The 17,243-nt window shown below is 39.8% G+C and overlaps 1 protein-coding gene across 3 annotated transcripts in view; it reads right to left on the bottom strand.

Moving 5' to 3' along the window:
- LOC122662627 (E3 ubiquitin-protein ligase MARCHF8) overlaps positions 1-17,243 on the bottom strand; it is a 62,474-nt gene that overhangs the window by 18,601 nt on the left and 26,630 nt on the right. For all 3 annotated transcript variants that reach the window (XM_043858317.1, XM_043858315.1, XM_043858316.1), the window contains exon 6: positions 14,804-14,906. In XM_043858317.1, coding sequence (XP_043714252.1) covers positions 14,804-14,906 — 103 coding nt within the window. The remainder of the gene's footprint in view (positions 1-14,803; positions 14,907-17,243) is intronic.

Here is a 17,243-nt window from a genome sequence, read left to right as displayed (position 1 = left end):
GCCTTGCTTGTATTTGTGTATGTTGTTGTATATAGTGTGATGCATGGGATCAATCCTTTGTATTATAAAAAAAAAAGGGTTTTTGTCAAATGCCCCCCTGGAAATGCCCGTTTGTCCAAATGCCCCCTTGAAACTTTTCTAATCCTAAACTCCCCCCTATTTTCAATAAATTGTAGCATTTTGGTCCTGTCTGTTAATTTGGGACATTAAACGTTAGTTTTAGGGTATGTAATGACCAAAATGCCCTTGTGATAAAAACTAACAATAATTAAAATGTAAAGTGACCAAATTGCCCTCATCTTCCCCAAATGGTTTAGGGTTTGAAACTGAAAATCAAACCCTAAACCATTTGGGGAAGATGAACCCCAAAATCAAACCTCCAAAATTGAAGTTGCAGTGAAGAAAGTTTCCAAAAAAAAATCTCCAGAAGAAAACAAAAAGAGTTTCAATTTCTTTTTCCCTTTCTTCTTTACTTTGTTAGCCCGATTTCAGTACCAAAATCCTGCAAGAATTACAGTAACTTCATATGGCATATACAATCGGATTTAGGAAATCCAGCAGGGTATTTTTGTGTCGGTGCCGATTAAAGTCAAAAAGGCTCAAATCCCAATCGAGAAATCCATCAAAACCCTCATAGAAAGCTAACGCAAACCCTTTAATGGTTAATAAGAAGTGTTCAATGGAAAAAGAAAGGCCTTTCAATCTTCCATACCCTTCGATGGACCAACTGCTGGCAACTTTTCCGCCTCCTTGGTTCTGTCATAATATCACCATCGCCACTGGCGGCAGCTGAACCACCGTAAAAGTCGCGCCTCGACATTGAATGCTAAGATATCCCAAAATAGATAAGAGGCATGGTGAAGTGGCGAACCACATCCCTTCCCTTTGTAAGATGTAAATCAAACAGAGAAGGTCCATGCGAAGACTGACTTTCAAAGTTTTTTTTCTTAAATTTTCATCTTATATATTCAAAGTGGGAGAGCCTTTCCAAGAACAAGGGCAGAGATTTGGGGCAATCTTAGTTCTTATGGTTTTTCTTCTAATAAAGTTAAGTTTGATTTCAGGTTTAGCTTTTAAGCTCGATTTGGGTGAGCATTTTGCTAGGAGAAACTCTTTTGCTATTGATTTCTGAAACTTCGGATTGAGAAGATAGTGGATTTCTTCACTGCAACTTCAATTTTGGAGGTTTGATTTAGGGTTCATGTTCCCCAAATGGTTTAGGGTCTGATTTTCAGTTTCAAACCCTAAACCATTTGGGGAAGATGAGGGCAATTTGGTCACTTTACATTTTTATTTTTTTTAGTTTTTGCCACAAGGGCATTTTGGTCATTACATACCCTAAAACTAACGTTTAACGTCCCAAATTAACAGACAGGACCAAAATGCTACAATTTATTGAAAATAGGGGGGAGTTTAGGATTAGAAAAGTTTCAAGGGGGCATTTGGACAAATGGGCATTTCCAAGGGGGCATTTGACAAAAACCCAACCAAAAAAAAAAAAAAAACTAAAGAAAGACAGGAAGAAGAAGAAGACAAATCATGGAATCTGTGAGGAAGGAAACAACAGATCCAAAATCCAAACTGTGATAAAGGAACCTCTTCTATCATCGATGGTGACTCTCCGATCACCTTAGCAAGTGTTCGGTTTTTTTCTCTTCTTTGCTCCATCTGCCCTCAAGTCCCGACCTTCTCTCATCCACCGGTTCTCTCTGCCAACCATAATGCCTTCAATTCTGATATGCTTGTCAATGGCCTCACCTGGTGTATCGCTGCCATCAAGGCCTTACCCCTTCCAAATCCTCCTTGTTTTTCTTCTTCTCCGCCCCCCCCCTCTTTGCTTCAATTTCTTCCTTTTCCTATCAAGTCGGTAATAAGATGCTGGGGGGAGAGGGAGAGAGTATGCACGCTAATCAAAAAGTAAAAACGTGAAGTGCCCTCTTTCATCTTTTGCATAGACGCTTCGAATCAGAAATCACACATGTCCCCTTGAGATCTATGGTTTTGGATCGTCTACCAAGTGTTTGGTCTTCCTCTATGCATCATGGACCCTACTCCTGTAGTAGCGAATCCTTTTCACACTTGTTTATGGATTTGGAGCCCTCCTATTAGTTCTAGTTAGGATTTCACGGGTGTCTTATAATGATCAGACAGTTGGACAACATGTAAACCACATCCATAGTTATCAAGGCGACGCCATGGCGTCCATGCTCCTTGGTCGCCTTGGACGCCTTGGGCGCCTTGCCGCCATGGCGGTGTCGCCTTGAATTTTGCCCCTCTAAAACGCCATGGTCGCTTTCCCGCCTTGATAACTATGACCACATCTAAAGAAAATGTACTTATATGAAATAACCATCCATGCTTTTAGATCATTCATACACGCTTAGGGCGCCTAATCGGGTGTCGTGTCACCTAGGCTCCCCTCCATCGTCTTGAGTCGCCCAGCTCCTTGACACCTATGTATTTGGTGTCGACGGCGGAAGAGGTGGTGGTTGCAGCATGAGTTTCAGGTACATACTTCCTCCTCTTCTTCTCCCCTTTTACTTATCTCTAGTTTTTCTCCCCATTTCCCCTCTTTTACTTCTTATGACGAAAGCCTGATGTTAGGATTAAGAGGAACTGTACCATGGCCAGTAACTCATGTAGAGGTGCCACTTGCAAGAATGACAGGTGTAGAGTAGGAATTAGAAGAAAAGGAATTAAACAATGATGACTTGCCAGTCATATGGGCGGAAACCCCCGAATCAATAATCCAAGATGTAGTAGTAGTAAAGAAAGCAGGTGTACCTGCGTAAGCTAAAGTGCCAGCGGAATTGGAAGCCCCAGTAGATGTCTCAAGACTCTGTAATCGGTGCATCAATTGATCAACCTCTTCGCGGAGATTGGAGGATGAATCACCTAAAGACGGACCAGGCTTAGTAGCACTGGGAATCACCATATCAGAACCATCATCAGACACTGCATGATTGGCCAACTGTTGAGCCCATTCTAGCTTCCCATGCTTGGCCCAACAAGTCTCAATCGTATGATTGGGCTTCCCACAATAAGAATACTGTCTACTAGAACGAACATGTTGTTGCCCACCAGAACCACGGCCATGGCCATAACTAGCAATGAAAGCGGAGTTATCTTTGGTTGAAGAATCTGATTTGGCAGGGGATGCAATACATTGAAGTCAGGAATAGGTGTCATTCAGAGTAGGAACTGACTCACCAGCAAGTAAATGACCCTTCACAGCCTTCAAATTAGAATTCAGACCAAAAAAGGAACTTCGAGACAAAGAATTCATTTTGTTAAGCTTTAAGCTTCTCAATATCTGTAGTAAGGGGCTGAAACACATTCAGCTCTTCAACCATACCCTTGAAAGTACTATAGTTTGCTGTAGAGACTTGTCAGATTGCTGAAATTGAAACAACTTCTCATACAAGTCAAAGATACGAGTCATACTCTTCTCCTGAGAATATGTTTCTTTCAAATTATCTCACACCTCCTTTGCAATAGTATGGAACATCACAATATCACATTGGCAGCAATGTCTGGCTCCATACTGCTCCATAACCAAATCAGAATAACAGCATTGTCCTTGACCCACTCATTATAGTCTTTAGAATCTGATACAGGAGGATCAGAAATAATAAACCGGAGCTTATCCTTAGCCACAATATAAACTTTACCAGCCTGAACCCATAGCAAGTAATTGGAGCTCCCTTTGAGCTTAATAGATGTGATTCGGACATTAACCAGGTCTGTAGTAGTCTTGGTCTCAGCCATGACACAAAAAATAGAAGACCAAAAAATATCGATAACAATCAAGGTTCAAGAAAACCCAAGAAATCGATTGAACAGATAGAGTAACCAAGTAGGGCTGGAATACACAACCAGCAGTAGGAAAGGCTTCACCAACAGAAAAACAAAAAAATTAGAGAACCAACCAGTAATGAGATCAAGTTGTCAGGGTTTTGGTGAAGCAGCCAAATCGATGTAGATGTAAAGTAGATACACCAAAGACTGAAGCAGAATCAATAACCAGCAGCAACCACGAGCCAAAAATCCATAGTCTTCAGATAGAAATCACCAGAGTAAGCAGAACATGAAAACCGACTTTATCAGCCCATCCTTGAAAATTTGATATGTCAGAATTGTGCTTGAAATCGATGAAGTCTTCAGAGTAGCAGCATTAGATAAGTATAGAATCGGGTGAAGGACACTCCATTGATGAGAGGAGTGTTACTTCATAATAGATGCAGCAATAGGTGGCTGCACACCACAAGGTGAGAACCGAAAGAAAAAACCAGAGGAGAAGGATAAAAAAACCAATCGCAGACCTGATAAGAAGAGCTCTGATACCATGTTACAATACCAGGATCCTGTAACCAGGTTAGAGAGAAAGAGGAAGAGAATAGAAGAAACAAACTATCTACGAAGGGGGGACAGCCTTCGGCAAGAGAGTTCAATAACTCTGTCGCAGACTCTCACCTTATATTTATAATACCTCTTCACTAGAATAAAAAAGGATACAAAGACAGAAATACCCCTGTACCCACGACACTCTACTAAACCAAGTAAATAGAACCAAGAATAGCCTTAGAGGCTGAAATAAACTGAAGTACCCCTAGAACTTAACACAGCTACCTTTATGGATAATGAAGTAAAATTTTGCAGCCAAGAACTGTACCCCCCAAGCCAAGTGACTTCATGGTGCTAGTAGGTAGATTACAAAAGAATCCTCTTGCCCTCTCTATTCCTTTTTCTTTGTCAAGTTTCTTGGTAGATATTTACAATTATATCTTCTGATTCTGTCCAACACTAAACCTACCAGTTGAACCCAATTGCTGAAAGCCAGCCTTAATTATTCAATTTGTCACACCAAGATTTCATAACTCAAATAAAACCCATCCATATTCAACTTTTCACCATACAATACCAATCACCAAACACCTAGCTTATCCCTGACTGGTTTATGAAATCAGAAAAACTGATTTTTATCCATCACCCCTACCCTCTAAACTGCACCACTTGGGATTTGGGAAGTCAAAGAGAACACCTTATCAACCAGTTATTATATCCAGTCATTTCAAATTTCATTGAAATTCAATATCTCTAGCCCTGTTTTCTTTCATTTCTCCCACTGAACCAAATTGTGAACCCACATTTCATTCAATAACCTAACAATTACCTTTCTTTTTTTTTTTTTGATAAGCAATTACCTTTCTTTCTTCACCCCTTAAAACCTGACCTAGTGTTCCCTTATATCCTAGTTGGAGAAAATGTGGGAATCACATTCCTGCATCATATTGGTTATCGTTCAACCTTGAAAAATGGAATGAGATAAACCGATGAATCTGTTCAATAGTTCATAGGGCGGTTTCAAACATTAAAGTCGATAAGTTCTTTTCGCTGCTTAATGTGAATAATTAGTGATGACTGTGTAAAGCAAAGTCAATAGACTTGGCAGAATCTTTTGTTCGGTTTCTCTGCTTTCTAATGGCATGGTAGCGGTTTTTCAGTTTTATAGGTTTTGAGAGGCTTAATTTTCCTCTTAATAAAACCAGCTTGACTTATCCCAAAAAATTAGATAGAGCAAAATTTATAGGCAATCAATAGGTAATAATATAGTTAGGTAAACATACAAAGAATTTTTGTTTTTCAAGAAACTGAGGATATTACAAGTACAAATAAGCTTTTAAGGACAGTTCCCATCTTCAGAAACAATTCTTTTTAAACAATTTCTACATTAAAAATGTGAATGACCATCAAACTCTATTAAAACTCTTTGTTAATGATTATATTGGATTATAGATTAACGGGGCAATTGGGTGTCAAATCAAGACCAAAAGGACCAACCAATAATATCTAACTGTGCCTTCTCAACCTAAATCTGTGGCTTCTTTATGACTTTCTTCCTTCATTCAATTTTTTTATTATTCTTCTCAATCTATGGTTAAGCATTTGAATGCTTTTTATTTGAACAAATTTCTTTTTTAAAATAAAAAGTAGTTATGTGTTGAGGTCTGAGAGAGGATATAGGTTTAGGGGTTCAGAAGATATACTTAGCATTGAATAAAAAATCAAATAAATGTGAATTAAGTGAGATCTTTCTAAAAAAACAGCCAGGAAAAGTAATTTGTTGAATATATTATGCATTTCTAATTGACTTGAGAAAGTGTAGTTGAGATGAGAATGCTAAGATTAATGAGTGGTAAAACTAGAAACACAAAATAAGGAATGCACACATTAGAGGTAATCTAAGAGTAGCTCTAATACATGATAAATTGAGGAAAAGTCATTTGAGGTGGCATGTTCATGTGCAATGAAGATATTTGAATGCACCAAAAAAGAGTAGTGATATGATTCAAAGGATAGGCAAAAGCAAGACAAAGGCCTAAAATGACTTTGGTAGAAGTAGTGAGTAAAAGCATGCATGGAATTGGATTGAAAAGAAGTATGGCTCTAAATACAGTAGAAAAGCAAAAAAGGATCCACATAGGATACCCCAGTTAGTTGGGAAACGCGTAGTTGAGTTATATTGATTTAACAAAAGCAAGTGTTTATAAATCATAATGATATGTACAGTGTACATTTTGCTCGGAAATTCCCCGGCGAGTCCAGGGGTACCGTTGAGCTCCTCGCTCACTCCGACGGCCCCATCGCTCCATCAGTGAGCCATTTCCCAGGTTTATGAGGCCTGGTTGTCTGGTGAAACTCAAGGACGATACCCCCAGACCAGGTAAGTATCACTACACCCCTACCCCTGGTTATCTTTACCTCCTCCCACAGTTCTCTCTCTAACCTGCGATTACACCTGCTCCAAACCCTCGATTACACCTTCTCCAAACCCCTTTCCTACCCACGATTCCTCTCCAAATCCACGATCCCTCTCCACAGCCTAGTCCAAACCAATTCTACCCCATAACCTCGCCCTAGACTAGCTCACCTCCAAACCCATGACTTACCTCCCCAATCTCGAGTCTCCCATAAGGCTGATAACACCTACACCATTATCTCTTAACCTTGATTCTGCCTCAACCCCACGCTCGATTATCGCCATCAAACCTAAGCGCCACTTCTCCATTCTAGTTTATCTCTCACATTCCTATCCCTGAGCTCGGTATTTTCCATCTGGTTTCTTCAACTCTGATTCCGTCGAACAGATTATCTCTCTGATTTCTGCTACCTCACACCCAAGCACACCTCCCGGATTATCCCACAACCATCCATAGCTCCTGAGGATCCCTCTTTCTCCTCCACCACTCACTTAAACGTGATTTCTTGATTTCTCAATTTCCGCTGTGTTCTTCCCAAGCCCTGATTTCTTCTTCTCTCGGCCACTAGCTATATCGACAGCGTTTTTCTCAACCCACGATTTCCTCTCATCCACTCCAATCCACTCCCCCACCACACCCCCACTCTCAGCCTGAACATAGGGTATCACCCTTAGCTGACGTGCTTCAGAATTCACTACAGTATACTACACTACTACGCTGTAGTGTTTAGTCTGATTTTAAATTGTGGCTTGCCTTTCCTGCAAACCTGGTAAACCATATTCTACTCTATACTGGGTAGTTGAACTCTGAAAAATGTTGGCCCTGTTACAGCTGTGAAGGGTCTTTGTTACTTTACCCTGTTTTGCTATATATTACCTTGCTCCGATATATATTGTCCTATTACATTGTTGCTTATTCTATTATCCTGTTCTCTTGCATATTTTGCTGTACAATATTTTTACATTGTTGCTATATATTATTCTTTATATTGTTCTACCAAAAAAAAAATTTCTATTGTCGCTTCTAATTCCACCTGTGTGCTTTATATTATTCTAACACCCTGGTTGTTGTTTACTGTTTATTGCTTCTATTGCCCTGTTTTATTATATATTTTACTATACATTGTTTTTACATTGTTGCCATAAACTATTCTTTCCATTGTTGCTTCTAAATTCCACTGTGTGCTTTATATTATTCTAACACCCTGTTTGCTGTTTACTGTTTATCCCTCATATTCGTTTTTTTTTTTTCAATTGATTCTTGGGCTTATGCCGTGCTTATCTCACTTTGCTTTGATTTATCACTTTACCCTATTAACCATATTTCTTTTTAAATTACACCTTTATAATATACAATAGCTATCAAATATACTAGTGCGTCAGGTAGGCAGCCGGCACTATATTCTATACAGCTGCATGGATCCTACTATCTTTTGATTATCCCTGTTGGTTGAACCGTGGGTCAGAGAGAGGGAATAAAATAATGGAATTGATTGTATTAATGAGAGAAAAGCCCCTCTATTTATAATAGAAAGAAAGTTACAAATAATAGAAGCTAGGCGATGTGGGACTAAAACCCACATAGCCGACATAAGCTAATAACACTTAATAACATAAGAATAACCCCAAAAGGACCAGAATACCCCCACAGTATTCTGGTGTACATTATTCTAACACTCCCCCTCACGCTGGATTATACAAATATGAAAGAAGGAAGATCCAGCGTGGACTAAAGAAAAAAAAACTCTCTACTAAAGAAAAACTCTCTCCATAACAATGCTAACACTCCCCCTCAAGTTGGCGCATACAAGGTACTAATGCCCAACTTGAATGAAAAATGGGAAAAATAAGTTGTAGCAGAATCCAGCTCCAAAAAGAATGCAGCTCCCAAATAGACCTTCAAGAACTTGAAAAAAAATAGACCTTCAAACTTGGGCAGACTTGATCAATTGTTACCAATCTTCAACAATTGTCTAGGGATGAATCTTTGACTGATAATCTTGAAGGTAAGTAACTAGGGTAGCAAGCAGATGAGTCAGGCAGCAATAAAGATCAAGCAGCGGAAACAACCAAACTGTAGGACCTCATATGGGCAGGCAATAACCAAACATCTTCAAAACTTTTAACACCAGCCTCCCCCTTACGGCAAACGTAACCCAATAACAAGGTAGATACAATAACAAGGTAGATACTTATTGGCAATGGTGAAACCTCTGACCTTCTATGTTTTGCACCAAGTGTCCCTGCATGTTCTGCTCTCTGCAATGGCTGCAGGTATACTGTATATAATCCCCCCCTCACGTGTAGTACACATGGACATAAGAGAGATTAGGTTAGAGATAGGGCAAAACATAACATTCTAGAATGGTTAAGTGGCTGCCAAGTGTAATTGAAAAAAGAAGAAATGGTAAAGAAGGGAATACCATTAGCTTCCAAGGGTGTTATGGGTAATGCCAAAGGTATGTTTTGGGAGGTGGTGAAGGAAAAACAGCAGGGGGTTAATGGAGTAGGATTAACTTGGGTAACATAGAAAGCTCCAACATTCTTCCATCAATCAAACAAACACTTTGAATGGAAACCCCTACAGGGGAGAAATTCCTAACCCCAATATTCAGATCTGAAAAAGATACAAATCTGATTCGAAGTAAGGAAATGCTCCAATTGTCAAGGCTTGTTCAATCTTCAAACAGGGAGGAGCAATTGTGCAAAAGTGTCCATGGTAGAAACTCCCACATGCTAGACAGTACTAAGAAGATATCCGGACAGCAATGAATGGAAGTAGCCTCAACAAAACTGGATCAGATCTGAATCTATAACAATGCTAGTATGCAAGCTCCAAAGTATGCCGGATATTAACCAGAAAAGCTTCACATAACTGAATAGGTTCGTAGGTGCAGCCAAAAAATCGTGGAACACACTCTGGTAATCCCAAATAGGCTGATCTCTAGGGTAGTAGATTCGAGTCTTCAATAATGAGAGAAATTCGATCTCCAATAAGAGGAAACACAGTCACAATTATAGGGCAGCAGTATTCCACATGAAGGCAGCAGTAACACATCAACCAGTCATGCTTACAGAAGCCAATCAATAACACCAGCCAGGTAGGTAGTGAAGCTCATAATAACCAGCCAAATAAGATAAATAACCAGACAAATCCATAGGTAGTTGAAGCAGCCAGCCATATAGGAACAAGAAAAACAGCTTGATAATTGAAGAAACCAAGCCAACAAAATGAACTGGAATTTTTTTACTAAAAAACCTGATGTAAGATGCTGAATAATGGGCTGTATACTCCTCTGATGTTGATAAAACTCTCCTCAAAAAATTAGCAACTGTGGACTGCCCTACCCCATAGATTGATTATAGTCAGGGTTTTGTAAAAAACCCTGAAAGTGAATATCGATTGTAGGGAAGGGGTCTTCAACAAAGGTGAGGCTGACATGTCAAAGGTGCTTGCTTATTGTAATACTTGCTGACCAAAAACTGGTGAAATGGATCTCCAGTTCGAATGACCAATCTCCTTGGTAATGGAGACTTGATCTTCACATGGGAGAAGTACCTAAAAATCGCAGATAATGAGGGCAACAGCTATCTTGGGTAGTAGACCTTCTTCAAGCCATAAATAGTTGAAGTAGAATGTCCTTCGTGATGGTAGAAACACCAACAAAAAAAATTCCAAATAGCAACAAACAACCCTAACCCAAAATCGATATGGGCAGGGTTTTGAAAAAAACCCTGAAAAGAAGGATCGATTGGGGTTAGGGGTCTTCAAATTCTTGGAAAGAGGCAAAAACTGTGGTCGAGTGTTTTCTGTAGGTAGAGTAATCATCCCTCAAAAAAAGGTAGCAAGCATTCAAACCTGCACCCCTAAGGTCGATTTCAATTAGGGTTTTAACAGGGAACCATCAAAGGTAGGGTGAGAAGATTTTGCTGTAGGGACAGATCCAACCATCAGATTGTGTTCAAACTGAGGTCGATTAAGGCTTGGATCAAGTGGGAAATATCCATGAAATATTGGCTGCATCTGACAAAGGAAACCCCAACATTGATTGGAGTCAGGGTTTTTCAAAACCTTGACAAGGTGAAATCGATTTGGGGATCTAGGCTGGAAAAAATAATAATTGATGGAGAGAAAGAAAAGAGGAAGTTAGGTGTAGGAATAGGGTAACATAGGGCTGAAAAAAGGCTGCATAGGGTGTTCCTCTATTAGAGGATCAGGTTTATCGAGATCTGATCTCAAAGAAGGAGGAACCCTAAAATCACAGAAGAGGCTTCCAACTGTTTTTTTTAATAAAAAACGATAGGAGAGAAAGGGGGCAGCACTAAATCATCGATATGATGTTTACCTCATTAGTGCTGCCCCTGTTTTTGTGCCGAAAAGGAGAAAAACAGGAGCAGGAAAAAACGAGAAAAAGGGAGAAGAAGAAGAGAGATCGATTGGAAGGAAAGGAGGGAAAAATTAGGGTTAGTCTCTCTAACCTAGATCAGACTAGCTTTGATACCATGTTGGTTAAACCGTGGGTCAGAGAGAGGGAATAAAATAATGGAATTGATTGTATTAATGAGAGAAAAGCCCCTCTATTTATAATAGAAAGAAAGTTACAAATAATAGAAGCTAGGCGATGTGGGACTAAAACCCACATAGCCGACATAAGCTAATAACACTTAATAATATAAGAATAACCCCAAAAGGACCAGAATACCCCCACGGTATTCTGGTGTACATTATTCTAACAATCCCTTATCGTGTTTTATATCATGTCTTTTAGGACTAATCGTGTTCATAAGCATAGGATTAGATTTGCATCCTAGAACATCAGATCTTTGACGGGTAAGAGTATGGAGCTAATTGATGTTATGCGGCGAAGAAGGATTAATGTTGCATGCATTTAAGAAACTAGATGGAAGTGTCACAAAGCCAAGGCATTAGATGACTTCAAACTATGGTACTTGGGAGACGAAAGTGGGAGAGGTGGAGTGGGCATAGTTGTGCACAAAGACCTTATGAACGAAGTAGTGGATGCTAAAAGATTTGGAGATAGGATCATATCTATCAAGCTGGTGCTAGACAACGAGGTTATCAACATTGTTAGTGCGTACGCACCCCAGGCAAGTTTGGATGATTGTGTTAAAATACAATTTTGAGAGCACATGAATGGATTAGTACAAGGTTTTGGTTTAGGAGAGAAAATTATTATCGGAGGGGACCTTAATGGACATGTGGGCAGGGATCGTAGAGGCTTTGAAGAGGTTCATAGAGGATACGGAGTTAGAGAGAGGAATGAAGAGGGAATCTTAGTGTTAGACTTTGCGATAGCGTTTCATCTGTGCATTGCAAATACCTTTTTCAAAAAAAGAGATGAACATTTAGTTACCTACAAGAGTGGGCACCATGCAAGCCAAAAAGTTTTTTTCTTAACAAGAAGGTCTGACAGACTTTTATGTAAGGACTGTAAGATTATACTAGGAGAGAGCTTAACCGCCCAACATAGACTGATGGTCTTGGATATGTACCTCAATACGAGGCAACGTAAGAAGGCGAAACAGGTTTGCCCTAAGATAAGATGGGGGCGACTCCAAGGAGTTCTCTTAGAGTCATTTTCCAGTAAATTAGCTCTACAAGGAAAGTGGGATTTAAGGGAGATACCAACGAGATGTCAACTGAGATGACGACTTGTATTAAGAAGGTTGCTAAAGAAGTCCTAGGGATTTCAAAAGGTATGTGTCTGGCCCCTAAAGAGACTTGGTGGTGGGATGACAAAGTTCAAGCAGCCATTAAGACTAAGAAAGCTCATTTTAAGACTTGGCAAAGGACTAACGAGGCAGAGGATAAGGTGAGATATTATGTGGCCAGAAAAGAAGCTCGGAAGATTGTGGGGAAAGCAAGAGTGAAGAAATATGATGACCTCTATGAAAAACTTAATACAAAGGAAGGGGAAAATACAATTTATCGGATAGCCAAAGTAAGAGAAAGGAAGAGCAGAGATTTGGATCATGTTAGATGCATTAAGAGTGAGGAAGGTCGAGTACTAATATGAGATGAGGACATTATGGAGAGATGGGGTGAATATTTTTACAACCTACTTAATGGAGCTACCTTGACCGATAGGATGGATTTGGAAGTGGAGAGGAATAGTTTTGAAGCCAACACACGTCATGGACATCTACAACGAGTAGGTGAGGCCGAAGTTAAAGAGGCCCTACGAAAGATGAAGGTTGGAAAATCACCGAGACCAGATGAGATGCCAATTGAAGTGTGGAAGAGCTCAGGAGCACAGGGGATATCTTGGCTAACTAAGCTGTTTAACAAGATTTTGAGTACAAAGAAAATGCCAGATGAGTGGAGGAGAAGCACTGTAATCCCAATTTATAAGAATAAAAGTGATATCCAAAACTGCAATAACTATAGGGGCATAAAACTAATGAGTCATACCATGAAACTTTGGGAAAAAATCATTGAAGTTCACTTAAGAAGAGAAACTGTTATATCGGAGAACCAATTTGGTTTTATGCTAGGGAGATCCACGACAAAAGCTATTTACCTTTTAAGGAGACTTATGGAAATATTTAGAGCTTACAAAAGGAACCTCCATATGATCTTTTTTGACCGAGAAAAGGCCTATGATAGAGTCCCTAGAGAGCTCATTTGACATGTCCAAGAGAAGAGAAGGAGCTCAAGTAACTATGTGGATATAATCAAGGATATGCATGAGGGCATGGTGACGAGTGTCAAAACTGCAGAGGACCAAAGTAGTGAATTCCTTATTACAATTGGATTAAATCAAGGATCAGCTCTAAGCCCTTATTTGTTTGCACTCATAATGGATGATTTAACCAGGCACATTCAACATGAGGTCCCTTGGTCTATGCTTTTTGTTGATGATATTGTTTTGATAGATGAGACAGTGGAAGGGATTAATGCAAAGTTGGAGTTATGGAGATCAAGCTTGGAATCACAAGGCTTTAAGTTAAGCAGAACAAAAACAGGGTATTTGATGTGTAACTTCAGTCAAACCAGGAGAGGTGATGAAGTGGTGAAACTTGAGGAGCGAGAGCTACCACAAAGTGAATGGCTTTAGATACTTAGGGTCAACCATTAATAAAGAGGGTAATATAGAGGATGATGTTTCCCACAGAATTAAAGTAGGATGGATGAAGTGGAGAGGTGCATCGGGAGTGTTATGTGACAAACACATGCCTATTAAGCTTACAGGGAAATTCTATAGGACAGCCATAAGACCAACTATGACTTATGGAGCGGAATGTTGGGCAGTTAAGAAGAGTAATATAGATAAGATGAGTGTAGCGGAGATGAGGATGTGTGGCAAGACCAGGAGAGATAGAGTAAGGAATGATTGTATTAGAACCAAATTGGGAGTTGCACCAATCCAGGACAAGCTTCTTAAGAGCCGCTTGAGGTGGAATGGTCATGTCCAACGGAGACCTATGGATGCACCGGTAAGGAAGAGTGACCAGATTCAGTTTGACGGAGCTAAAAGAGGTAGGGGCAGGCCTAAGATGACTACTGGAGAAGTGGTAAGAAAGGATATGCATGTGGTAGGGCTCGATCCTAGTATCACCGCAGATAGAGTTGTTTGGAGGACTAGGACCCGTGTAGCTGACCCCTTGTAGGGGAATGTTCCTGGGATGTTGTTTTGACTTTTTTCCTTTACTTATTTTCTATTATTCTTTCTTTTACTTCCTGTACTTCTTTTTACTTCTCTTATTTCTTTTACTGTCATAGCCTCTTCGGATCCATGTAGCCGACCCCATTTAGTTGGGATAAGGTTATGGTTGTTGTTGTTGTTCTCGTTGTTGTATGTACAGTGTACACTGTACGTATGCAAGGAGCATAAAGAACACCTATGATAAGAACATGGTATGAAGAAAACACTACTGTGCAATGTTAATGAATGATTACAATCTACTTTGACAAATAAACAATGTTAACCACTCTCTCAAAAGCATGTAAACACAATATTATTATACAGGATTTACAAATGTATTTATAGATACACTAGTAGACGGCTAGAGGCAGCATACCTGCCATTGCATAAAATCCATAAGGGTGTTCCTCATAACCAAACATTTCCCTCAATTCCTCCCCATAAAATTTGTACACCAGCATACCCAAGAATGCCACAACCTGTTAAAATCATTACCTCAATTTGAAGCCATCAAAACACATTTAAAGGTATTTCAAGATATAGTTCCAATTGTAGATAGGCTTTTTTTATGACAACTAAATATTATTGGCCAAAACGGCAATCAAACTGAACAGATGCTGAAACAAATGCAGTGCACTAGCAGCTAGTAAGAGAGAGTTCTGTTTGGACTTTACCTTTCTATTGATATTTACAGATTCTTAGCAAGGTACAGTTCCAATATTTGTCTGATCAATAATTGGCATGAGTCTGGGTACATTATTGCAAAAAAGAGCAATACTTTTAGCACAGGGCCAGCAGATTGGTTAAAATAACCCTCTGAAACACCTTGGTACCTACATAGAATACATAGGCATAGAATAGCTTCATCTGGTTAATCATAACATCTTACTGGTGCATTAGGTGTTTTCAAGTAATATAAGGTGATTTGCCAACCTGTTGGGCACTCTTCTTCAATTAAAATTATTCGAGTCTAAGATTAGTGTAAGAGAGATTTGTTGGTTTTCATGACTGTAAACCCATTTTCAATTAGACAGTTTATTTATTGGCGACTTTATGTTATGATATAACTGCATTCATCTAATATATCTATTAAGTGATTATTCTTTAATAAATTAACAATTTGCAAAGAAAGAAGAATAGTAACTACAGTTCAAAACAGCCAGTTGGACAAAGTGACAGTTGAGTTCTGTTGTATAAAACAGAACAAAGCCTGGGATGGAAAGTTGCAACAGTATGCATGTTATATAAAAAGGAGGAAAGGGTTGAGAACATAGTTGTCAAGACACCTAAACAACCAAGTCGTTGGAGGACCACCTAAGCGCTTAGGCGACAAGGAGCCCTAGGTGCTCTAGTACTTTTTATATATTTCTGTTAGATCTGTCGTCTTCTCATGGAAAAAGGTTCATTTATATCGTAACTCAAAATGTCCAGAAAGACTTTGGAAGCCTTACTTGGATTACTTTTACTCCTTTTCGTTTTGGTTATAGTAAAATAAAATATTACTATAAAATAAGATAAATAAATAATTAAAGGTGGGGGTTGAGGATATTCTCGATGGATTCTAGAAGCAGGTTCCTTACTCCTTAAAAACAGACTGGAGGGGGAATAGCAGAACAAAAACCATTCTTGTTCTCTTGTAAATGTTCTCTATTCACAACATCATTGCTTTCATGATTCAAACACCTCCGGGGGTTTTGGTATCGTGACGCTGGTTATCTGACTCTATTCCTGACTTCTTGTGAGTTGCAGAGTAGAGTTTTTAAGGCTGACTGTTTTCAACGAAGCTGCAACAGCATTGAAGGGAGTGGCAGCAGCGCTGGAACTTGAACAGGTACGCTCCCTTCCTCTTTCTTCTGGTGTGGCGGTGACCGCTGCAATCTTTTCTTTGTCAGTGGTGATTGTTGTTGCCGCTACTGCTGCTATGGCACTGGCGGTGACAGCGGCAGTATTGCTGTCGCTGCTTCCTTCTCATCGGGGGTGGGGGGGAGTGAGTCGCTGGGTAGAGCATCTCCTGCTGGTCAAGATTTCTAAGCATTAGGTTTCGTGATCTCAGGGTCTCAGCAACTGCGTCCTTTTTATTTTCCTTTTTTTTTGGGAAATTTACGAAACACCCCCTGAAAATGGGCCGATACTCAGATCACTCCCTCATATTTGAAAATACTCAGATCACCCCCTCTACACTAACGGTGTTAGTCTGCTGTTAGTTATTGGTGTAAAAGGACTATTTTACCCTTGTACTAAATCATTAGAATTAAATTTACAATACTACCCTTTCCTTCATCTTCAACCTAAAATACCCCACTGCCTCTGCTTCGCCCAGGCAGCACCGCCGCTGCTGCCTCTGCTTCCCTGAGGAGGTCCAAAAACGCCGCTGCCGCCTCCGCTCCAACCCTGCCAGTGTTGATTATCATCCAACCATTCGTCTGTTATCTTAATTCTTAACCTATGGTCTGTCTCATCCCTTCCCTCTGTAATTCTATCTTTTAAGTGCTAAAAGAGAAACAGAGAGAGTGAAGCCAACCATGGCTTCCTCGTCATTTTTGGCTCTCTCCGACCCTAAACTCCTCATTTCCCCCACTGTTTCAGTCCCTGAAAATCTCAAAAATCCTCAAAAGAAGCAACTCGAGGTTGAATCTGATTAAGAGCATAATGCGCAATCTCCTTTTGGGTCTCGGGTTCCAACCTTCCCAAATCCTGCGCAAAAGTCTGCAGCAGTTGTCGGGACACCACCAGGGGAACGTCATCGGATACCACTGTCACCCAATGAATATTACCGTGAATAAACTAGTGAGAAACTTGAAAATAATAAACTGAAC

The sequence above is a fragment of the Telopea speciosissima genome, chromosome 5, assembly GCF_018873765.1.
Source record: "Telopea speciosissima isolate NSW1024214 ecotype Mountain lineage chromosome 5, Tspe_v1, whole genome shotgun sequence".
NCBI classification, from domain to species: domain Eukaryota; kingdom Viridiplantae; phylum Streptophyta; class Magnoliopsida; order Proteales; family Proteaceae; genus Telopea; species Telopea speciosissima.
Note: the sequence above shows the minus strand (reverse complement) of the source record. Positions and strands in the feature narration are given on the sequence as shown.